General features: G+C 38.1%; 1 protein-coding gene across 1 annotated transcript in view; it reads left to right on the top strand.

The window, feature by feature from the left end:
- DNAH14 (dynein axonemal heavy chain 14) overlaps positions 1-24,511 on the top strand; it is a 193,830-nt gene that overhangs the window by 142,440 nt on the left and 26,879 nt on the right. Inside the window, exons 59-74 of the mRNA XM_036235400.1 lie at positions 784-965; positions 4,142-4,250; positions 4,786-4,911; positions 7,526-7,620; positions 9,013-9,172; positions 10,597-10,728; positions 11,122-11,217; positions 11,342-11,482; positions 12,804-13,019; positions 15,147-15,377; positions 15,685-15,806; positions 17,259-17,503; positions 19,522-19,943; positions 20,021-20,219; positions 21,422-21,658; positions 23,527-23,612. Of these exons, the coding sequence (XP_036091293.1) occupies positions 784-965; positions 4,142-4,250; positions 4,786-4,911; positions 7,526-7,620; positions 9,013-9,172; positions 10,597-10,728; positions 11,122-11,217; positions 11,342-11,482; positions 12,804-13,019; positions 15,147-15,377; positions 15,685-15,806; positions 17,259-17,503; positions 19,522-19,943; positions 20,021-20,219; positions 21,422-21,658; positions 23,527-23,612 (2,799 nt within the window). The remainder of the gene's footprint in view (positions 1-783; positions 966-4,141; positions 4,251-4,785; positions 4,912-7,525; positions 7,621-9,012; positions 9,173-10,596; positions 10,729-11,121; positions 11,218-11,341; positions 11,483-12,803; positions 13,020-15,146; positions 15,378-15,684; positions 15,807-17,258; positions 17,504-19,521; positions 19,944-20,020; positions 20,220-21,421; positions 21,659-23,526; positions 23,613-24,511) is intronic.

The raw sequence follows: 24,511 nt of genomic DNA, 5'->3' as shown, positions 1-24,511 counted from the left end.
GGGTTGTTGGCTGGGTTTGGTGGACTGGAGATGCGTGACCAGGACAAAGGTATGTCTAAGTCAGTATTTTCTCCAAAACTAAGCAAAGGAGATACTCTTTCTACTCTCTCTCTCTATCTAAATAGTAGATGATAGATAGATGATAGAGTATGGATGGATGGATAGATGGATGGATGGATAGATGGATGGTGGATGATGGTGGGTGGATGGATGAATGAATGGATGGATGGATAGATAGACATAGGTATAGATATAGATATAGATAGATATAGATATAGATGATATATAGATAGATAGATATAGATATAGATGATATAGATATAGATATAGATATAGATGATATATAGATATAGATATAGATATATCCGTATATCCTTCAAGCCTTTACATTTTTGCAGCTTTATTTTACTTTATTTTACAAGGAGATTATCTTGCTGTTAATAACCTATCTTAAGAAAGAAAGATGGGAGATAAAGAAAGCCCCATAAACCTGAGCCATTGACAATGGTGCCCTAAATCCTTGGCTGGCTGTAGCGGAAATGGGGTTCAGCCTAGAAGGCCTCTGACATGTCCTTAGTCGTCAGCCTCACTGTTGCCACTTACACCCTGCACCATCCCGACCATTGAAAATTATGTATCCGTGGTCCCATTCACCCAGGGCCTTTTTCTACATTCTCACACCTCAAGATGATAAACTCTTTCGAGTTATTCACATTCAATTTAATCTATTTAATGCGTGCTTGGATCGCTTTCTCTTAATTCTTGAAAATTATTATTTTTCAGAACTTGAAAGAAAAGCTCGTCCCAACGTGTGTCCAGATCCACAGAAGTATAAAAGACTTGAGCATAAAATACTTTGAAAAAACCAGAAGGCGCTATTACATCACTCCCAGCACCTACTTGAGATTCATGGACACGTTTGCTCACATTTTGAGGTCACAGGAGAAGGAAATGCAAACGAGGAGGTGAGACTTTGAGACCAAATCAGAAACATGTGTACTTTACATCGGTGCTTTTATTTTGTATCAACAGACACAAACACAAAATAGACCCGATCTGCTTTTTCAGCAGGGGCGGGTGGTGGCGGGGGGGGGGGGCGCGGAGGCAAAAGCTGCAGAAGACCTTGAGGGAAGGCGGGCGGGCTTTGGGAGGCTGCCCCCTGCAGGACAAGGCGGGCGGATGCAGCCGGTGACGACGCGCAGGGCCTCGTTAGGCGTTAGGCGCGCATGGTTTGCTGCTTCCCGAGACAAGGCAAGAGTAGCCATAGGTGCCACACCCCACATCCCTTATCCCTCGGGACCACAGCAAGATAAAAGGAGCTTGAGACTGCAACGCAGGTAGGACGCCCGGCGGCTGAGCGCATGTGTCAAGCTGCAATGCAGCCAAGTGGTTTTGGAGTCTCCTGCTGCACCTGCCACAGTCGGGGAGGAAGCGTGCAGCGGAGAGTCTCAGACCTCATCAGAACCCAGGAGACATGGAGATCACATGACAGCCTCCGAGGAAGATACGGAAGTGACTGGGAAGCGGCCTTGTAGCATCTGCTCACAGCATCCGCGCTATCACGTTCTAGGAGGATGGCGGGGTGTTCTGCCCGGACCTCCATCAGTTGCGGCTAAATGTGCTCACGTGTGACCAGTGGAGGGGCGGACCTGAACAGCTCCATCCCGTGACCTATTATATGTCCGGCTGGGAAAGAAAGGGTGCCCTGTCAGATACCTTATTCGGTGGTACTCATGGGGGCTTGGACCAAACCCATTCTATCAGGCGGCATTGGATGAGAGTGGCCATGACTGCACCTCCCGCCTGGAGGATGCGCACACTCAGGCTCCCTGTCTGGAGCCAAGGCAGCTGGGAATGTGATTAAGAGGCATTGGCGGTCACACATTCTTTGCCTCAGGTAGCCAGCAGGAAGCCAGCGGGAAGCCAGGAGGAAGCCAGCGGGAAGCCCAGGGCAGCATTTAGATGAGGTTCTGTGCTAGGCAAGTATAGGCCTGACTTTTACATAAGAAGTGGCAACATCGACAGCAGCATTTGGGGAGTCAGGGTCTAATATTAATAAGTTTTTGTTAGCAGGGTCAGATGGAGTGTGGCAGATTCAACATCAATTAAATCCAGAGCAGTTGCTACAGTCTGTGAATACAGTGAAGCGAAGCTAAAAGGAATCATTTCGTTCGTTAAGTTCATCTTGTCCCGGTGTTTTAAGTAAAGGCTGTTCGCTCCTAGAGTTCGCAGCGCCTGGAGGGTTTCCGAAAGTCCTTAGGTTAAGATTTTCATTGGTCGGCGGTTAAATCGAGGGCGAAGTCTGGGTAGATCGGCCAGATGCCCTGTCTATAGGAGTCAGGAGAAACTAGAGGGTCCTGCCTCCGCCTCTAACCTCTGCGTTTCGGAGGTGCCCCCGCTCAGCCTCATAGGGCCTTGCTCCCTATTCTAAGCCACGTGCTTGCGTGACCAGTCCCTGCCACAATCACGTCACCTTTCTCCAGTGTTTCCCATGTCTCTCCCCGCCCCCCGCCCCGGCTCATCCCCGTATCCCCAGACGCGTCCCCAGGCAGCTAAGTAGTTTGTTGCTTATATGTGACAAATGATCCTAGAACATCTCCCGGGCCCTGGCACACGGGCCATACCAGGACCAGCTTAAAAGCTGCCATGTATGCCCGGTCATTATGGTTAATCTTCATAGCTGCTCACATCCATCCCGCACCGCTAAGCGGTAGAAGAAGCACCAGCTCCCAGGTCCCCAGCTCCTCTCTGCTCCTCACGCCTTTCCCAGTTTCCCAGGGGTAGATGCGGGAGAAGAAAAAGTGAGGAGGGTTAATGATGTGCGTCGGGTCTCTTCCAGCCAATGCGTGCCTCTCCCCCGCCCCGGAACTCATGATTCCACGCTCTGTTTAAACGGGAAGTCCTCTCCTGCGGAATGACCACATCCAGTGAGCACACCTGTGCTCCGCTGGGAGCCGAGCTTCAGTTACCCAATTAGCTTTTTCAGTTGGTCCTTTAAGAGTTCATTTCATTTCTAATAGCGCCTGCTTCTTGATATGTTTACAGATTAAATGCTAAGCACACTGTCTAGCATACACAACACAGAACAAATAGTAACTCTGAGTAATTAAATAGACTTGTATTTTAGGAAGATCACTCTGGTATTAGATTAGACTGGGGAATAAATTGGAGAGATACAAGAATAAAAACAAGGATGTGGTCCCATAGTGTAGCGGTTAGCACGTCTGCTTTACATGCAGAAGATCCTGGGGTTGTGCCTCAGTGGAGCTATGGTCTGTGGTCTATGGCCATGCCACCCTGAACAAGCCCGATGTCTGATCTCAGAAGCTAAGCAAGGTCAGGCCTGGTTAGTACTTGGATGGGAGACGACCTAGGAAAACCAGGTGCTGTTGGCATAAATAATAATAACAAATAATTTTTAAAAAATGAAAACAGTATTCGAGAGTTATTGTAGTAATCTAGATGAGAAGTTTTGAGAACCTGTTTGAGTTACAGCAAAGAAAAAATACTGAAAGTATCTATGTAATTGACAATTTAAAGGACATGGGTGATGGTGTTCTTTTGGTAGTATTCCATGGTATGGATGTGGCATGGTTTGTCTAACCACTCATCCCTGGAAGGAATTTGGGCTGTTTCCAATTTAGGTCAAGGTTCATTTCTTGTACCCAATTGCCCCATCACCAATTTGTTGAAAAAAATTTTCTTCTCTCTTACTTTTGCACCTTTGCTAAGATCAGTTGATGGTACCTGCATGGGTCCGATTCTGGGTTCCCTATTCTGTTCCATCGATCCACTTGTCTGTCTCTCTGCCAATACCACATAACCTTGATTACCGTCACTGTGTAATCAGTCTTACGATCAAGTGGAGTGATTCTACCCACTTTGTTATTCTTTCACACAATTATTTTAATTATCCTAGTTCGTATATCTTTCCATTTAAATTTTAGAATAAGCTTGACTCTCTACCAAAAAAAAAAAATCTGACCGCAATTTTGATAGGAACTGCTTTAAACCTATTTATCGGTTTGGGGAGAATTGACATCTTTATCATGTTGTCTTCCACTCCTTGATCACAGTACATCCTGCTTTGCTAATATTCTGTTGTATCTTACACCTGCTAATACTTCTCTTTTTCCTTCAGGAATCGTTTCCATATGGGTCTATCCAAGATTCTAGAAGCAACCACGCTAGTTACAGATATGCAGGAAGAGCTCTTGATTCTTGGCCCTCAGATAGAGCAAAAGACAAAGGTATATTTCATTCAAAATCTCTTTTTTAAAAGATTTTAAAGTTTAATATCAAACAGTGTTTGAAAGCCAAGGCTCTGGTATTTGACAAGTGTGGATTAAAATTCTCGCTTTGTTACCATGCAACCGTGGAATCTCTCGTAGTCTCAATTTTCTTATCTGTGAAATGAGGGAAAGAGCAACAGTAATAGCAAAGTATTAACATCATTATCTTTACTAATTAAATGTGATAATAGGTATATAAATAACCATAAAAATTGATAAAGAAAAATTCTGTAGTTATTAGTTAAATCCATCTGAAATGTTCTGTGGTAAGTTGCAAGCCGCCACGCATTCTAAAGATCATTGCTTGTTATTATCTTTATGTGTATGATGTGAAATGATACTTATTATAGTCATCCCTCATTAGTCTATTTAACACATATTTCAAGCTGATTTCGATCAGTTTTATAGGAATGAAATGAGCTATTTAAATTTCTCTTTACAAAAGATCATGTCTCTTAAAATTCATGTTAAGAAGAATTGTTTGGTTCATTAGGAAACAGAAATCTTAATGGAAAAACTACAGAAAGACTCACAAGTAGTTGAGAAAGTTCAGATGCTTGTCAAACAAGATGAAGAAATTATGGCAGAAGAAGTAAGAATTGTGGAAAACTATGCTCAGGTAAAATTAAAATACAAACATTAAAAATCATTCGGAGATTTGCAAAATCATTTCCTAATCCCAAAATTTAAAAGGTCAGGATTTTTAATGTACGGTGCTCCAATTTTGGATACTTTTAATATTTATCCCAACAAACATTTATTGAGTATCTACTACATGTAAGACACTCTCAGATGAAAACAACTACACAGGGTCTTTGTACTTGAGGGACCTATAATCCTCACAAGAGACAGATGAGATGGTTCTTCTGGTTACAATGAACAGAAACTCATTCGAGCCATGTCAGAACTACACACGGCCTCCAAAAGGAACATCCTCATGACGTGAAGCAGCTCTGGGGACGATCCGCTTGGTGGTGTGTGTCGCCTCTCTTATTGACCGAGTAATTCTCTCTCCTTTTAAACTGACCTGCTCCTCTCAATACTCTTTAGCCAGAATCCCACCAGGAACCTGTCTGCTGTAGCAGGTAACGAAATGTTCCGTAGCCCCACCCTCTACCCCCTGCTCAGAGGAGGCAGAGAATGGAATTTCATTTGTCTTCCATATGCAAAGGTTTTTAGTCAAGCAACTCCGTTAATTTATAATATATATCATATATACGTATATATATGCCTATACCCCTAACATCTGGGTACTTATTTATACATGAGCTACTCTTATTGGCTAATGTCCCAAAGTGCAGTAAATACCCAGGTTTATTGTGAATAGTCAGTAAATCTCCTTACATGAAAACGAATACTTATTTAAAGTAAGTAAAGAAATCAAATAATATACAAATGTTTAAAAGCTGACAATTATTACAAACATCACAAAGTCTAGAAAAATTATAATAAAGTTTAGTAATGAACTGCCTTCCACACCCTCTAATACTTTTTTTCTGCATTTTTTCACTGTGTGCTGATCCCTTCTTCACATGATAATGATTTTATAATATCATTTCCTATAAAATCTTTAGGAATGTAGATTAAAATGTCTTTTTCATTTCTGATAGTTTATGAAAGTTTTTGTCAACTTCATAACTCATCACTGATAATGTCATGAACATTTTTATTAGTATACTTTCAAATTTTCTAAAACTAGCAGTGGTATTTCAGTTTCTTGTGCAGTGATTAATTTTAAAAACTGTTTGAATTGAGAATATTCATTAATCAGTTTTCCATCAATATCTTCATAACTGAGGTATTTTCTGGTATTTATATTTTCATTAATGCTATTATTTCTTGCAAACTCAGCCAAAAACTTGAGTTTTTCTAGTGTAATTATATGATTTGTTTTTCATTAATTGGATTATTAAACAGACCCAAACCCAAATCATTACTTCTATCCTAAATTTATTTTTTCTCATACTAATTCTTACTTTTGGTATGATCTGCAAATTTTCATTATATTTTATTCCACAATATCAAAATAATCTCTCTCAATTTTAACACACAATTACTTGTAACATTCTACAAATTTTTATCTTAATCATTTATTCATAAATAAAAATTAAAATTATAAAATAAGACACCTTTCACACCTATCTATATACGGAATCTGTAATTTCTCATTTACTTCATTGAGACATTCCAAAACATCTTTCTCTATACCGTCATTTTTACCTAAATACCCAGGAATTCTAATGAACTCTTTTGCTCATCCCCCATCCAAAAAAAAAGGGGTTGGAGGGAGGGAATATATAGTAGGTTTAGAATAGTATATGCTGCATTATTGAATATACTCATGAAGAACTAAACTCCATTCTGAGGAGGCACGAATGAAAATCTGACCGTGGACCTTATAATTTTATACATCTGATAAAGGGAAGATTTTCCGCAGACCAGATTCAGGCTCTACACATTGCAAACCTTGTTTCTCATCCAGTACCCACACAGCTCTGGTGCTGGTCACTACAGTACAAGCTTCTATCACAACATGACCTCTGGCCCTGCACCTCAAGGTCACATGGCCAGGAAAGCTGGAATTTTTTTTGGAAGTATTTCCAGAAGTCATTCCTTTTGGAGCTAGCTTGCAACAAATTAATTACACAAAGACGTGACTGTGACCAACATAATTATAATTCCCAACTGTGCTCTTTACCCAGATCCTAAAAATGTTCATAGCTATTTCAATGCCACCTGACTACAGGAAACCTGACAAAGCATGAGTCAGAATATAAAGAGAAATCGGTCTCAACTGATGCCAGTTAAAACGTCTTACTTTTGCTAGTCTGACAAAAACACGTGACCCTACAAACATATTGGCAGAGCTCTTTCCTGGGCTTTAAAAGGGACTTATGCAGGTGACAGGCTCTGAAGCCACCTCTAATTGAACCACTCTTCAAAAGGACATCGCGAGTCCTACACTGAGTCCATCAGAGAAGGGAGAAACCACTCGGTGGTTTTGCTTCTCACAGATGGCTTCTTATCGGGGATTGAGCAATAGCCTTCATTTAGGTCTGTAAGACACATTTCCGACGGTGTAAGCATGTATGTACATACACCTAAGTCAAAGGCGTAACTTACGGCCATTGTAAAAATGTCAAGTCATATTTTCCGAGTTTAAAATATCAAAATGTTAACTATGCAACTATATTCATTTCTATGTATTTAGAGTCTTATAACTCTTATTGCAGAAAACTGCCAATGAACTAAAAAGCGTCTTGCCAGCCTTAGAGAAGGCAATCGTGGCTCTGAATGCCCTGGATAAAGCTAATATCTCTGAATTAAGGTAAGTAGTCTGTCTGTTTCTACTGAGTTGGAAAAGCTGCGGATAAAGCATAAATACGTGGTAAAAGTTACTAAGTCTCTATTCCAGTTTTAGATTAAGTCATGTTTACCCATCTTGGTTTACTTAAAATTTTTTATGTGTGTTGTATACCGTATCTAATCAATGTTATGGTTCCATCAACTATAAAGGCATGGCAGTATTTTATGTCTCCTTAAGAAAGAAAAAAATGCTACCAATTAAACTATATAATTTGCCATTGGTTATAAACGGAATCTCAATCTCAGAGATGTGAAACTGTGCATCTTAGAATTGTTAAAAGACTGTATCCCCTGGACTAGAAAGAAAAGCCATAGTGATTATAGAAACACCTGACTTGCAGTTCCAAAAATAAGAGGCGATGTTCACAGCATGGCCCCTTACGTGAGTTTAGCTGCAGAGCGTGGCAGAGCGTGGGAGGCCGGTAGGAAGGCAGCAATGCACATCTGGTGCTGCACCGTTGGCCGTTGCCACAAGGGGTCACCGTGGGACACACTTCCCCCTGTCCCCTTTGCCCAGCCTTTCCTGTGTGGGGAAAGCAATTAAAGAGAAATTCATAAGAAAATACAAGAGAAATGAAGTACTTTAAGGTACAAAGATTTGAACCTGATGGCTCTATCTTGAATCTTTAGGGGAGATCATTTTTAACACAAGCTCTTCAACTCACCAAACAATGGGAATTTGCCGATTATGTCTCAGAATGTGTTGACTTTTCCATTATTTATAGAAAATAGTATTTAAAGATGCAGAAATATGAAGCACGTCTCCAATGATATTTATAACACGTTATTAACTCTGGGGAGAAGAATAGAAAATGCCCCCCCCCCAAAAAAAAAGGAGGGGGAGGGTTTAATCAATGTATTTTGACAGGAAGAACAGAATATGTCATAAGGCTGAAGGTATCCCACCTAAAGCTGCATTTATTCAGCGGCCACATTGAGTGCACACTGTGTGACAGGCCCCATTCTAGGTGCCGAAGTTACAGCACTTAAAAGTTGGAGAAGGGCTCTCTGCTGAGTGACAGCGAAGCAGAGAACTGAGTGGAGTATGATGTGGACCAGGAGGGAATCCAGAGGAGTGTTGTAAGCAGAGGAAATGGAAAGAATTAACCTATGACTGAGATGTTCTCCATATTTGTTTGATGCATTTCGTCTTCCTAAAGCAAAGATATCCATGTATTAAAAGATACCCAAATTTTTAAAGATGCCCAAATAATGAATAAGGCTCTACGTTGGCAAATAGTTCTCCTTGTCAAAATACTTGTTAAAGCTCTGTATATATTGTCTTCTGAGATCGTTGACAGGGAGCGTTTGACTTTGCTGGGGAAGCTGATGAGATTTTCACCATCTGTTGCAGAGTGTACACACGCCCCCCTTTCCTTGTGCTGACGGTCATGAATGCAGTTTGCATTCTCCTGCAAAAGAAACCTAACTGGACTACTGCAAAGTTACTTCTTTCAGAGACCGGTTTCTTGAAAAAGTTGATTAACCTTGACAAGGACAGCATACCTGAGAAGGTAAAAATGTTCACCGCTAATTAACGCTTAATCGATGCATTCTATAGATCTGATCTGCGGAAGTCGAATAGAGGTATTAAAAATTGGTATTGTGTATTAGAATTGGAAGACAGTGGTGAAAGGTCAAAGATCAGAGGGCAAGCTCCAAACATGATAAGTTTCCTGGAAGTGTGGAGGAAAGACAGGATGTCGCTGAAACTGGAAAATGTGTCATGTCTCATGATAATGAGATTAGAGAACAGCCCAATAGTAGGAGAAAGTCTTTCTGGATGGATCACATTACACTGTGAAGGTGCAAGGAGTGGATAAATGTGTGAGATTTTTTTTTGCAATACAATCGATGGATAACATTGTGTTCGTTTCAGGTGTACAGCATAATGATTCAATATTTGTATATGTTGCAAAATGATCATCACAGTGGGTCTAGTGAACATCCATCATTACACATGGTTGCATTTTTTTCTTGTTATGATAACTTTTAAGATCTACTCCTTTAACGACTTTCAAATATGGAACATACAGTATTATTAACTATAGTCGCCATGCTGTGTATGACATCCATAGGAATTGTTTCTATTATAACTGGAATTTTGTACCTTTTGACCACCATCCCCCACTTCACCCATGTGCTACCCCTCTCCCCCACTTCTGGCAACCACCAATCTGTTCTCTGTATCTATGAATTTGTTTTTTGCTTTTTTATTTTAGATTCTACATAGAAATAAAATCATACACTTTTGGTAGGTGGTGTGTTCGTAGGAATTCATATCTTTTAGGTTGTTCATTTTGTTGGCCTATGATTATTCATAGTAGTCTCTTATAATCCTTTGTACTTCTGTAGTATCAGTTATAAGGGCTCCTTTTTCATTTTTGACTTTAGTTATTTGAGCCCTCTCTCTTTTTTTCTTGGTGAGTCTAAGCCACAGGTTTTTCAGTGCATGTACTGCCAAAGCAAGCCCTAGCTAGAGCTTTTTCAACTTGGTTAATCTCTTCAAAAAAAAAAAAAAAAACAAATACTAGTTTTATTGATCTTCTCTATTGTCTTTATTTCCTTCCTTCTACTAACTTTGGGCTTCATTTGCTTAAGAAAAATATCTCATATCTCTGTGTACACCAAATTTTGCAGGGCTGGAGAAAGTTAACCTGTTTTCTTTTTGTAAAATGGAGTTCTTTTTTAAAAATCTGTAACAAAGCTACTGTAACAACAATAGTAATAACAAGATGTCTATAAAAGAGGTTTTTCCTCTCCTTTTAAAAAAATTACTGGTGCTAGAGCCAGTTTGTACCTAGGTATGTATTCTACTGTTGAAGAGTAGTTGAGTATTCCTTATATGAAATAAAACTTCATTCTAATGTAGATCAGGGAAAACTTCAGATCAATAACAATTCTTTCTCATGTAATACATAAACTATATTCTCTCTAGGTTTTCATCAAGCTGAAAAAAATTTTAAACCTACCTGATTTCAACCCAAACAAGATCGCTCTAGTTTCGGTTGCTTGTTGCTCCATGTGCCAGTGGGTTATAGCTCTGAATAACTACCACGAAGTACAGAAGGTATGCTTATCCTCCGAAATATAACGATTTGGAAGTGACACATTACGGTAATTAAATATCCAGAAATAATTTTTATTTAACAATACTCAAACGAACTTCTATGGAAGGAACACCTAATGAAAAACACTTTAATCAAACATATTACGCTAACTCACACAGATATTGAGTGCTTCTGTCAAATTCTTTTACTTATGGCAACTATGCTGTTGTTTAATTTGTTTGAATGTGTTTCACCATATTAAACTACTCTATATTTCTTTTTGTACACATAATTCCAGGAAAGTTCATGTTAAGAGTTAACGCTTATAATTGTTTTTTAAACATAAGTGGCATTTTTTAAAGTGAACTTGAGATTTTTTTTTAACACTTAAATGTTGTGACATTCTTTTCAAGGTGGTGGGTCCTAAACAAATCCAAGTAGCTGAAGCTCAAAATGTTCTAAAAATTGCACGACAAAGGCTTGCTGAAAAACAAAGAGGTTTACAACTGGTAAGAATTTTTTTACTTGTTAAAACTATCAACACTTTTATAAACTAGAAAAAAATCAGGAAAAAAGTAAGCTCTTGAGGCAAAATGAGAGTAGAGTTTGTCTCAGTAACAAATTGTCTCTCAGGTTGAAGAACATCTGACATTTTTGCAAGCAACCTACAAAGATATTGTTGCTGAAAAAGAACTATTAGCAAATCGAAGACAACTGGCCACTAGGCGCCTGCATTGTGCATCTATCTTGCTAACTGCCCTGAAAGATGAGAAGGTATGACTTTTGTTTGTTTTATGTCTCCTTCATTAATTCCTGACGGGCTTGACAAACCCCAAGATGTTATTTTCGGTGGAGGCAAAGATATAGGTATACCTCCTAAAATTATCTTGCTATCCATTTTCTTACTGAGATTAGCAGATGGTCCTATTCAGATAAAAATAAAGGAGTCCTGGGCAAGTAGTCTGAAAACAGAGGTAACAAGCTACAGAGATCAGAAGCTTCTTTCTCTTGTGGCTAGAATATCAGCACACCTTCATCCCTGAGGCCCAAGTGCACCTGTCAGCGAGGGCCCAGTCCTCTTTTTGTAGCACAGGAACAACCCCAGCAGGAAGGAAGAAGATGTCACTAAAAAGGAAAAATAATATTTTATTTTCTTCTGTCGGTCTCCGGACCTCTTTTATCTTATCTTTTTATTTCTCTTCTAATTCATCTTTCTTCTCTAAACCTCAATGCCCAGGGAGCTGACTAGAGACTTGGTTTTGTCATACCTCAGCCATCTCAAAGGCTGTTATGAAATTCTCAAGATAATTTTAATTTAGTTTAACTATTTAAATAGATACATGTTCTGGAAAACTTCTACAGGCAGGAAGAAGGAGGTTATGAAATCAGACCAATCAGAGGAAGATTACATCCCTCGAGAGGTGATTGATGTCCTTGAGAGCCACGCATGTGCTGAGAGGCAGAACACCAGCATTATCCAGATGTTAAGGGAGGGCTCTTGCTCAACATGCTTCATTTATTGACCGATTAAGCACATACGTGGTTGTAGAAGGAGGCTACACAGCCAGAGAACATGGGTCCAGATCCCAGCTACTCCCCCACAGAAGCTTTGTGAACTTGAGCAAGTTGCTTAACTTCTCTGAACTTCAACTTCCTCATCTTAAAATGAAGTCAATGACTTTTACTTGACAGGATATTGAAAGAGTCAAATGAGATGTCAAAAGCAAATTGTCAGATAAATAAGGATTCAATAAATATTGGTCACTATTATTATTATTATTGGATATCATTAATAATATATTATAATGAATTGATATACATTTTAAAATGATCCTGCTTTATTACACAAGTGATTCGAAGAGGCTATCGATCTTGATAGGATACTATTGACAAATCCAAGAATAGGACTCATGTTCTCCTCAAACAGTGTGTTTTTTAACGGTGTTCATTATTAATTATAATACAACTACAGCATGAGAAAAATGGTAGAAATAACAATGACAGATCTAACTTGGAGCTCGTCGATGTCCAAAACATCTCATAATAGTATATGTTATAGCACATATCGGGAATTCATTTTTATTTTGACGTTTAGACTCGATGGCAAGAAACAATCAATCAAATAGACCGGAAGTTGGAAGGCATTTTGGGGGACATACTGCTTTCGGCAGCGTGCATCGTCTACAGTGGAGTGCTGACCGCGGAATTTCGCCAGCTGATCGTGAGCACATGGGAGAAGCTTTGCACAAGCAACAACATTTCTTTGTCTTCCAACTTTTCTTTAATTGAAGTCATGGCGCAAAAACATGAGGTAGAAACATTTCTATCATCCCGTTAAGTGGCTGCAATTGTTCATTTGGATTTCGCGTGCATGTGCATTATTTTCGCTCGGGTCTTTCCTCAAAATTATTTGGCTAAATGGAAATGCTGAAGTTTGCTCCAGGCCTTAAAATTATCTTAAGTTACAGGTCTGATACCTCAATTGTTTACATCTCCTGTTTCTCATCCTCTGGGCAAAAGTCACAGAATACCCTTTTTCTCGTTGTAATCTTACTACCTCGTCTAACAAATATAGCCAATTTCTCTCCTTGAAACCCTTTTCATTAATAAATTGGTGAACTAATTAAGCCACAGGTAATATTCTTAGAAACAGCCAAAAATATGGACCTAACATTTATGAATTTATCTTTGTAAGTTCTATGCTAATGTTGAAAAGATTAAAAAAAAGAACACAACTATTTTTTTTTTATCCCCAGAGAGTAATTTTAGACTGGTTCCCCTGCTGAAAACTCAACTTAAACTGATCGCTCGACCTACAAAGTCTCAGAATCAAATATTGTTAATAACGTTAATAATGAATTGAAACCCAAATACATTAATAATTACATTATATGTTAATGGACTAAATGGCACAGTTAAAAAGCTAAGATTGTAAGACTATATGAAAATATAAACCAAAACACAAAACAGAAAGCATGTTATTTAGAAAGGACACTTCTAGAACAAAAAGATTGACAGCAGAAAATGGGAAGAAATTTACTATAAATTACTTTTTTAAAAAAGGACAAAACAGACTTTAAGGTAAAAGAGGATTACTGGAATTATATAAACTTATGTTACAATAAGAATTGATTTAATTCCTCAAGAATATGTTAACAATCTAAATTTGTTTGCACCTGATAATGACACCAAATAATATAAAGCATTAAGAGGATTGCAGATAAAAATGGATAAATCTACAATAACAGTAAAAGATTTTAACATACTTTTGTCTGTACCTCATAGAAAAAGAACACAAGAATCAGTCAGAAAAGATTTGACCAACATCATCAACAAATGGGTTTAATAGACATATATAAGACACTGTAGCCTACATCTGCAAACACACAGAGATGTGTTTTGGTCCATTTGTAATGGACCACAAATAAAATTTCAACTAATGTCAAAGGGCAGAAATCATACAGAATATATTATTTGATCAAACTGCAACTAAACCAGAAGACAGTCATTAAAAGTTTCTTTGAAAATCCCCATATTTCTGGAAATTAGGAAATATGCTCCTAAACTAATAGGTCAAAGAATGCACCATAATTGAAAAAAATGAAGGATTTTCCTCTATTTCCACTTGTGTTTAACACTGTGCCAGAGATCCTCAACAGTGCAGTGAGGAGAAAAATGAATAAATGAAAGAGACTAAAATTGGAAAATAAGGAAGAAAGAAAAAAGTATAAATTTTTTCAGGTGATATATTATGTACCTAGAAAATATAAAAGAATACATAGATATATCATAAATGTGAATAAAAGTTTAGCAATTTCTAGAATTAAAGGCAACATACAAAAACCAATTGCATTTCTCTACACCAGCAACAAACAGGGTGTAAAATGTTTTTAGATACCATTTATAATAGCATCGAAATGAATCTGTCAAGAAGTATTATAGGATTTATATATAAAATATCCTTGAGATAAATTTTAAGAAACCTAAACAAATGAAGAGTTATACCATGTTCATAAATTGAAAGACTCAATATGCTCAATTTGCCAGTTTTTTCCAAATGGATCTCTAGATCCCGTGTACAGTAGCCCCCCTTTATCTGCAGGGGATACGTTCAAAGACCCCCCCCCCCCAGTGAACGCCTGAGGCCTCAGATAGTACCAAGCCCTATACATGCCTTTCTATATACCTTCTCCCTTAAAGGAAGCAGTTTATAGCTCCTCTTTGGCGTTTCGGAATTGCCAGCATCGCTACTCTTGTATTTTGGGGGTCATTATTAAGTTAAATGAAGATTTCTCAGACGCAACCACAGTAATACCACAACCATCGATCCAATAACTGAGGTGACTACGAAGAGACTAAAGGGCGGGTATGTGCCATAGAATATTAAAGAAGCGAAGAAGTTTGTGAAACAACGAGCGCACTAATGGTTTCGTTCCAGATCAGCCGGTGGCATCATCAGGGGCTACCTCTCGGTCAGTATTCAGCGGAGAATGCCATCTTGATCAAGAACGGCCTGCAGTGGCCACTGCTGATTGACCCACATAAACAAGCATACCACTGGATCCGTCAGATGGAAGGATCGAGGCTGCAGGAGCTCTACATCGAGGACAGCAATTACATCAAAAAAATTGAAAATGCTATGAAAACAGGAGGGAGTGTCCTCTTGCAGGTAGTTGGGTCTTGTTGACACATATATGCACTAAACGTAAAGACTAAGAGTTTCAAATGACAGGTAACTTTGTCAGGGGAAAAATGCATGTGTGTGTGTGTATGTACATACACACACACACACACACACAAACACACACACACGCAGTGAGTTTTCATTGTTTATTTAGTTCTCTCAGATCTGTCTTTTACTGGAGTCCAGATAATAACAAGATTTACATTTTTTTAAAGCTCTGTCTTTTCAACTGATGTATTTGTTGTAAGATGATTTTTGGTTTTTTGGTTTTTTTGTCTGTTGGATTTTTCAGAATCTCCCTGAAACATTGGCTCCAAGCTTAAAGGCAATTTTGAAAAAGGATATCTATCAAAGAAGAGGACAGAATTTCATAAGGGTTGATGATTCTGAGATTGAATACAATTCCAAATTTAGGTAACGTCTCTCATAGTTAAACTGAGTCAAACGTTCGTATTTTTTGAGGCAATAATATCGAAGTTCCCATAGGTCAGTCTGATATGCTGGAGGAAGAAGTAAGATTGCATCTAAATGTTATTTTTATTTTCCATGTTTCCAGTTTTTATGTTTCGTTCATTAGTATAGAGAATAGAGAACAGATCTGCATTTATTAAGTCATTGCACACCACCAATATTTTTCAAACTCTGCCAGATGAAACCTGTGGGTCCCACGAAGAGTCTTCAGAAACTGTGAGGGAAGGACGACAGAGAGCCGGGTCTCGCTTGATCCAGAGGATGTTTGCCTAACATTTTATTTGGACAGGAAAAGCCTCTGCTTCCATTAAAAAAAAAAAAAAGAAATCCATATTTGACATCTAGAGCAAACAAATAGATACTTCTCGCCTGGGCAGATAAGCATCGTACCACCCTCCAAACAATAAGGGGGCTTCAGAGATTTGACTCCCACCAGCTAACTTCTCAAAGCACCGTTACACAGTCAGATAGAATTACCACACAAATACAATTCCTGAGTGAATAAGACATTTGAGACACATGCATTCCCTCCTTCATTTCATAAGCAGAAGTTTGCTGGGTAAACAAGTAATCAGCAAGGAGCATTAGAAGATGATTTCAATGGCCCCCGCCTGGTGCATTTAGCTTAGTTACTGGGACTATGACAGACTGGTTCCTTGACCAGTGGCCCTGACTCTTAACTCTGCCACCGCTGAGTCCTCTCCCTAGGGCAGGGCCGTCAAACCCTGTCTCCCCAGAATTCTCTTCCGGCCTCCTTCCTTCTGTTAAACAGTTCCAAAGCACATTCTTCAAAATAGCATTCCTAAGATTTTAATAGGTGTCACTCAAAAAGGGATCCGGTACTTTTTAAAAGCTCTGGGTTAAAGTTAAACAAGAGTCTTTCCTGGTTAAATAGACTTTTCTTTAATTAATTAGATTTATTTTAATTAAAACTCCTTTATTTAACGAACTCTCTCCAGAAAATAGCATCCTACAGAATACCGTTGGAAAACATTAACTCATTCTTTATTTCTCACTAAATGCTACATGATTGGTTAAGCAACAGTTCTAGAAATACTAATAAGTAACGTTTTTCTTGAATTGACAACCTGGTCACCATGTTTGAAAACCACAGTGGGAGATAAGAACTTCCAGTTACCATTTTTCTTTACTCTATCTTCTTACTTAGACCAAATATAGTATGGACATGGTTTATGGTTGTATTTTTTTAAGTCATAAATAGCAAATGTATTCACATAGTTTGAAGTGAGAACCTGCTTGTGTACAAGGCTGAATAACACCAAAAATTAACCTCGTTCACCTCCAGGAGAAATATATTTTTCCATTGTTAAATATACGTTTCGCTTTTTTCCTCTGCATATCCATTGAATAACTGGTGTCTTTCCCACGTTTTAGGTTATACATATCTACAGAAATAGACAACCCGCATTTTCCTCCATCAGTTTATAACTTCGTCACTATGATCAACTTCACAGTGACATTCCAAGGGCTGCAAGATCAACTCTTATCTACTGTATTAAGTCACGAAGTTCCTCATTTAGAAAGTCAGCGTTACCAATTATTGGAGAGTATTTCCCTCGATGCTATGACTCTTGAGGAACTAGAGGAAAAAGCATTAACCGTACTGCAGAATGCACAAGGTAAGTTACCTAGTGATATTGGGAGACCTTTGCAAACTTTTGTGAAGGATGCAATTAAAGTTATAAGGACCGTATTCTGAATTGGCACCAAAACTACCAAATCTCCATTTTCACCAAATAACTGATTAATACAGACAGGTCACTCCGTTTCTAAAATTAAAATATTGTGAATTTCGATGTTCCTCAGTTCCTACCCCTGCTTTAGCTCGTGTTATAGGACATTTTCCACCATATAATCAGTAGAAGTTGTAGAAAAAATCTCACAGAGACTGGTTAGTTTCCTCCTCGCTCTATGCCTGTACTTCGGGTACCCGACATCTGTTATGTATGTCAACTTAGAGTATAGAGACCAAAAGATTACTTTTTCCCCAAGTAAAATATAAAAGGACACAGTCCAGTATCTCATATGCATTCCATTAACGTATGATGTTTATTAAAATAGGAGTAGAAATCATTTTCCTCTTTAACACAAGAAGTATCTAAGAAACCATAGTCTTTAAATGTAAACAATATAATATCTGAACAACCAAACAGCTAAATATAAAACGTCGTAAGTTCCTAGGGCACCCCTGAATACTCAATTTCAACATGGAGGAGGGGTTTCTCCACACCGACAAGCAGTGTGGCACTAGCTGGCTGGCCTTCCATCCCATATGACTCCAGCACTACCTGAGACAGCATCAGATTCCATGGGTTAAGAACTCTGTCCTACAAGACTGCCCCCTACCCCTTATTTTAGATGTCAATCACAAGCCCAGGTGGTTACCTATACTTTTAACAGATCAGCTACAGGTTGAAAGGTTCAATGACCCCTTCCTTGGGTTTACAATTACTTTGCTAGAGTGGCTCACAGAATTTAGGAAACCGATTTACACTAGATTATCAGTCTATTATAAAAGAAACGTAATTCAGGAACAGCCAAATGGAAGAGACGTGTCCGCCAAAGTACAGGGAAAGGGCACCATTTATTCCTCATATTAATGTCTGAGATATTCAAAAGACTGTAACCTTTTGCCAATAGTGGTTTTAATAAAAATCGTTCCTGAAAAATGCTAAATAAAAAGACTCCTTGATTCTGTATATGTGTTTTGCTACTTCTTTCCAAGATATAGTAATAAATATCGTCCTTACTACCTCTTTGTAAATATTTTATCCTTGGTGTGACTCCCCGACCCCTGTAGGCAATAGTGTCATAGGGTGGGACCTATGAGAGGTGGCCCACAGCTTAGGTCAAGCGTCACCCACATCAATAAAAATATGGCATCCAGATCATGGAAGGTAATAATCTCGCAATCCTTTGCAATGGTCATATCAAGCTGCCGTTAGTTTCAGATATCACATTTTAAGAAGACTCTTTTCAGACTGAGGTATGTTCAGAAAAAAGCTTGATGAGGGGTCTAGAAATCACATCATTAAAAAAAAAAAACTCTTTGAGGAGAATGGGAATGTTTAGCCCATAAGACAGTAGAGTTTATAATGGAAATATAAGAGCTGTCTTAAATATCTGAAAGGGATAGAATCGTTATCTATGTTTCTAGAGTAGTGTTTTTTCCAAAAAGTGAGTGCCAACCTGTTAGTGGGATGAGAAATCAGTTTCGTTCGTCATTATCAACTGTTTAACAAAGTAGACTACGACAGGCAATAGCAGAGTGTGTCACATGAAATAATGGTACACTTGTTGCTTTTGGGAAACTTTATTTTCATTTTCTAAGTGTATAGTGGGTCACAGTGGAAATGTATTCCTTATGATAGCAGGACTGCTTATTCCGTGCCTGTAATAAACACGGAATCCACAAACACTAATCTAAAGAAGAGATGAGGGAGTGGAAAAGGGGACGTGTGTGCTATTGATCAAATTTATTAGAAATATGACTTATCTGCACGTAAGAGCTCCTCACTGAAATAAAAGGAACGAAAAACCAACAGAAAAACAAAAACTCTTACTAAGAGTACAAAATGAAGAAACTGCCATGTAATATTCCAACAGTTTTTATTTATTTTTGTTTGTTTGTCTTTAGGATATGTATTAGATGACGAGGAAATTGTAGACATCTTAAGAAAATCCAAAATTACTTCAAATGAAATTTCAAAGCGTATCGATGCAGCAGAAAAAGCAGAAAGTGAAATTCAAGCCACACGTAAAAACTACCTCCCCATCGCCACCCGAGGCGCCCTGCTCTACTTTCTGGTGGCTGGTCTTACGCAAATCAATTACATGTACCAGTTCTCCCTAGACTGGTTTCAGCAAGTTTTTGTTTCATCAGTAGTTTCCAGAAGCAAAAAACAAGAAGAACGCAGTTTGGAAAGAGAGACAGTGTCTCGGAAAAAAGTTCAAGAAATTACAGATCACTCCAAAGAACCAACGTTAAAATGTGATCAAGGTCTCTTAGAGGAGCATCTCAAAAATTCAATAGATGAGTTGACAAGAAATATTTTTAAGGTGAGTCATTCTTTAATGTGAATTTTACAGATATATTTAATCTATCCCTGTTGATCTAAGTTACCTTCTCCCCATAGGTGGTTTCTTCAGCTCTATTTCATAAGCATAAACTTTGCTTCTCCTTTCTGCTTTGCACTACAATCATGCAAAATAATGCTAATGACAGTCTAACTCAGGATGACATCGGATCCCTACCAGATAAAGAATGGAACATCTTCTTATACTCTGGCATATTGATAAATATTAAAGGTGTAACACCCCAACCTCGACTCGATAGTGAGTAGAAGTAATTGCTCTGGATTTAGTAAAAAAAAAAAAAAATATATATATATATATATATATAACCATGTTTTCCTGAAAAGTACTAAAAAATTTTTACAGTGCTCCAAGTCAATACTTATATTTATTTGTTAAACTAAAAGCAGCTTCGGTTCAAGTGTGATGTCTTAATTCATCATTCTATCCTGTTGTGCATATAATTGGCACTCAGTAATTTTTGAATGAATGAATGAATGAGTGGCAATTGCTATGGTTATTACAATCCGCATCTACACGGTTATGGAGACTGAGCAGTCCCATGACCTGTAAGCCAGAGAACCGGGAAAGCTAGTGGTATAATTTGGCCTGAGCCCAAAGGCCTGAGAACAGAGGAGCTGATGGCGTAAGGCCGGTCCAAGTCCTAAGATCATCTGAGGGCAGGAGAAGACGAGGCTCAAGGCAGAGAGTAATTCTGCCCTTTCCGTTTTTTGTTCTAGTTAGCCTCTCAGTGGATTGGCTGATGCCCACCCAAATTGGTGAGGGCCATCTTCAATTCAGATACTAATCAGCCCTTTCAGTCACGAGAGCCAGTTCCTATAATAAATCTCCTCATATATATCTACATATCTCCTATCAGTTCTGTTTCTCAGGAAAACCCTAATAGAGTAACCACACACACACCAAAAAAAAAAACAATCTATAGAATATACACAAAAAGAGAAAAGAATCCATGAATATAATTACTTTTAAAAAATCAATAAAATACAAAGGCAGTAAGAAACAAAAGAAGGGACATGCAAGCTGTAAGACATGCAGAAAACAGTTAACAAAATGGCAATAGTAAATCCTTCCCTGTTAATAATAACAGTTCAGAGGAGGGAGCGTGGCAGAGGGAATGCAGTCAGCATTAATATGATGGCTAAGTGGAGGGCCAGGGAGGGAGGGAGCAATTGGGGGATCGTTTTATGAACATCTTAGATGTCTAACCAATGTACTGTGTACTTGAAACTAATTTAAATAAATATGTTTATTTAAAAAATGGTTAAGATGGTAGATTTTGTTTTTTCCACTATAAAACATTATCTTTTATGTAATTAATTTTTATACAAAATAACTTTCTCTCAACACCAAGTATTTATTAAGCATCTACTTTGTAATGAGTAACTAGAAGGTCGAGGATACATGTCTTCCAATGTGATCATTTTTTCTTCTTCCGTCAGGCTTATATGAAATCTATAAAAATCGGCATCTTCTCTGGTTGTCGGATTCCAGGTGGAGGCAGTGCCAATATGTCAGCAGTCACCTGGAGCCATTTTCTCTGCTGTGCAAATCCCTCTTATCAAATGTGTTGCAATGGAATGCGTTTAAAAACAGCACGGCTTTATATTTTCTGATGAGCACACCTTTCTCTTCAGAAAATGCTTCTTTGGAGGAAAGTGAAAAATCGCCAGAAGAAAGTAAGGAAGTATTCAATGTTTTACCTAACTCGATTATGTATATGTGTATGGAGATTATCAATTTATAAATGTAGCTCAGTATCTTATATTATGTAAAACAATGAAGAGAGGAACATAACTATGTTGTGAGCAGGTCTCCTGTTCTTTAATGTGAAGCTCAAGACGGTCTTGTGAAATGGTTATTATGAATATCGTTGTTGATATTCAACAACGTTGCAACTCTGATGAGAAGTCAAAATTTCAGAGAGATGAAATATGCCACATTAGTTTCATCACACCTCACTGGTTTTGATCTTCAAATCTAAACAAGACTACGTAGATAACAAATAAGCATTTTATATAACAGATATGTGTTTTATATGACAAATACGTGTTTTTTAAATTACGTAGGAAATAGAATGTACTTTAAATGACTTGCTATTTTTAGCACATCTTTTCCTTCTTGCTTTTCCATTTTGAACTGTCTTCCTTGGTTTTCCCTGCCATTGACACCCACATCGTCCCTGTTCAGGATACAATCTAATTTGTTTTCCTTCCACAATTTTCTCCATTTTGCTTCCAGATTTTTGCCACAATATACGATTATGTTATGCAATAACATAAACCTCGTTACACCTATTTCTTGTGCTTTTATTTCTATGAGATGGGTAGCCAGAAGTAGAATTGCTGAGTCAAAAATATATTATGTTGATAGCTGCTACCAGGTCGCTTTTCTTAAAAGTCCATCATAATTTATACTTTCACCAGCAATACGTGTCATTTTCCAAGAGAAGTATTGATTATTTTTAACTTTTGCCAATCTGGAAAGTTTTTTCTAGTGCTCTAATTTGAATTTCCCTGATTGCCAGCAAGTTTAAGTATCTTTTCAGATGTTTGTTGACCATTTGGATTTGCCATTCATGTACTTAGCCCATTTTAACTGAATTGTTTATCTCTTTTTTTGTCCATTTGTAAGAACCTATTGGTGTAAAAGATTGTTAAATTTTGTCCTTCATTTAAAGATATTAATTTTTTCATTCAAATATTTTTTTCATAATTTGTCATTGTCTATTATATTTTGTTTAAATGTTTGCATAGTCAAATTTGTCTTTTTTTTTTTTTATAGCTCCTCAACTTCCACTTCTGATTAAGAAGTTCTCCTCCTCCCCTAGAGTTTTCTCTCTGGGTCAATATTGTTTTATTTTGTCGCATTTGTCACTATTCAATTTTGGATTCATCATTTATTATACGATAACAGTCAATATCTTGGAATTAAAGGAACTTTTTCCTGACCCATTTTATAAAGTGAAGACCTTTTATTTTTCAAAGAACCCCAAATTTATCCATTTGTAACTCTATTTTTATGTATCATGGACTTTTTTTTAAGATGAGCAAACCTGTTTTAGTTATAATCAAGAAAGCTATTCCTATAATCTGTAAGTTGTACTTAAAGTTAAACATTGGGGAAATACCATAGAAATGTGAGGTAGGAAGAAATGATAGCTGTACCTAGGATGACTAGAATTGAAAACTAGAAGGCTGCTCACCTTGCAGGGGAGTGTGATCCAGTAGGACTCTATTGCAGTGGAAACAGGGGTCAGTATTCATTTTTTCAAAAATTTGAGACTCTTGTTCACCAACCACTTCACCAGAGCCAGGTTGAAACTTAAATCTGCCTTAATATCTACCTCTTTTGCTGTATTAAGCGTAGTTAGTGATGTCTCCAATCCTGTAGAAATAAAACTCACCTTAAAAATTGTCAGCCATGTTTATAAAAAAAAAAAAAAGAACTTCATGACTTTATAACAAAAGTTTTAATTTGTGATATCTTTTAGCAATCCAAAGTATTTGATTGTTAATCTCAGTTTCTTTCTCTAAATTATATCTAGTTGAACTTCTGAATGAAAATGAAGAATTGTGTAATTCTATAAATTTTCCCTGGGAGAAACTCACTCCATTTCAAAGACTTATTTTGGTAAGATGTGCTATGAGAAAATATTGACATTCTAAATGTTTTGAGCACTTGATCAGTCACTTAAACCATTGGAATAGAAAATTCCATAAAGAAAACATTGATTTCACAAGCTAACACTTAGCGAGTGTTAACGTTAGAGGAATGGACTCACTCCATCTTGACGTCTCTTTGACGTGGAGGGAGTCCAGTCAGAGCGGCATCCGGGCATCTCTCTGTCCCCTTAGTTCTCCCTAGAGAGGAGGAAGGACTTGCCAGAGGGGTAGATGTGAGAGGTAAGCTCAGAGCGCATCATTCAGCCCTTTCTCTCCTGTTCCTGCAGGATCCGCCTGCAGCAGAAAGCATATTTTCTGCTCTGCTTGTCAATGCTGTAAATTACACAGGAACAGACCCTGGCTCTTCAGAGAAAAGCCGGCGGCTGCCCGGCACTGCTTGTGACAGGCAGGCCTGTCGAATTCTAGGGTTTAGTGTCAGGAAGCACGCACACCTAAGCCATGTGCACCAGCTTGGCCTTTATGGTTAAAAAAAAGGGCACGTTTTGCCTGACTCCTCTGTTTCATGACTGTTTTGGGGCGGGGAAGGGAGTGGTTAGGGATGTGAACAGGTGACATTCACGGGCCCCTTAAAACATCAAAAGCTCCATGTACGCTAAGCATTTTGCATAAGTTATTTTATTTCATCCTCATAATAATCTTAGGAGGGTGGGCACAATTATTTCCCCCCTTTTCCAGAACAGGAAGCCAATGCCTAGAAAATGCCTGACGAAGCCATGATTGAAACTCAGACCATTCGGCTCTAAAGCCTGTGCTCTTGGCCATAAGACTGTGTTATGTTTCACCAAACCAGATCATCCTGACCTCGTCCTTATTTATCACCTCGGACTTTTATCTATCATCTCTCTA

The sequence above is a fragment of the Rousettus aegyptiacus genome, unplaced genomic scaffold, assembly GCF_014176215.1.
Source record: "Rousettus aegyptiacus isolate mRouAeg1 unplaced genomic scaffold, mRouAeg1.p scaffold_m13_p_18, whole genome shotgun sequence".
NCBI classification, from domain to species: Eukaryota; Metazoa; Chordata; class Mammalia; order Chiroptera; family Pteropodidae; genus Rousettus; species Rousettus aegyptiacus.
Note: the sequence above shows the minus strand (reverse complement) of the source record. Positions and strands in the feature narration are given on the sequence as shown.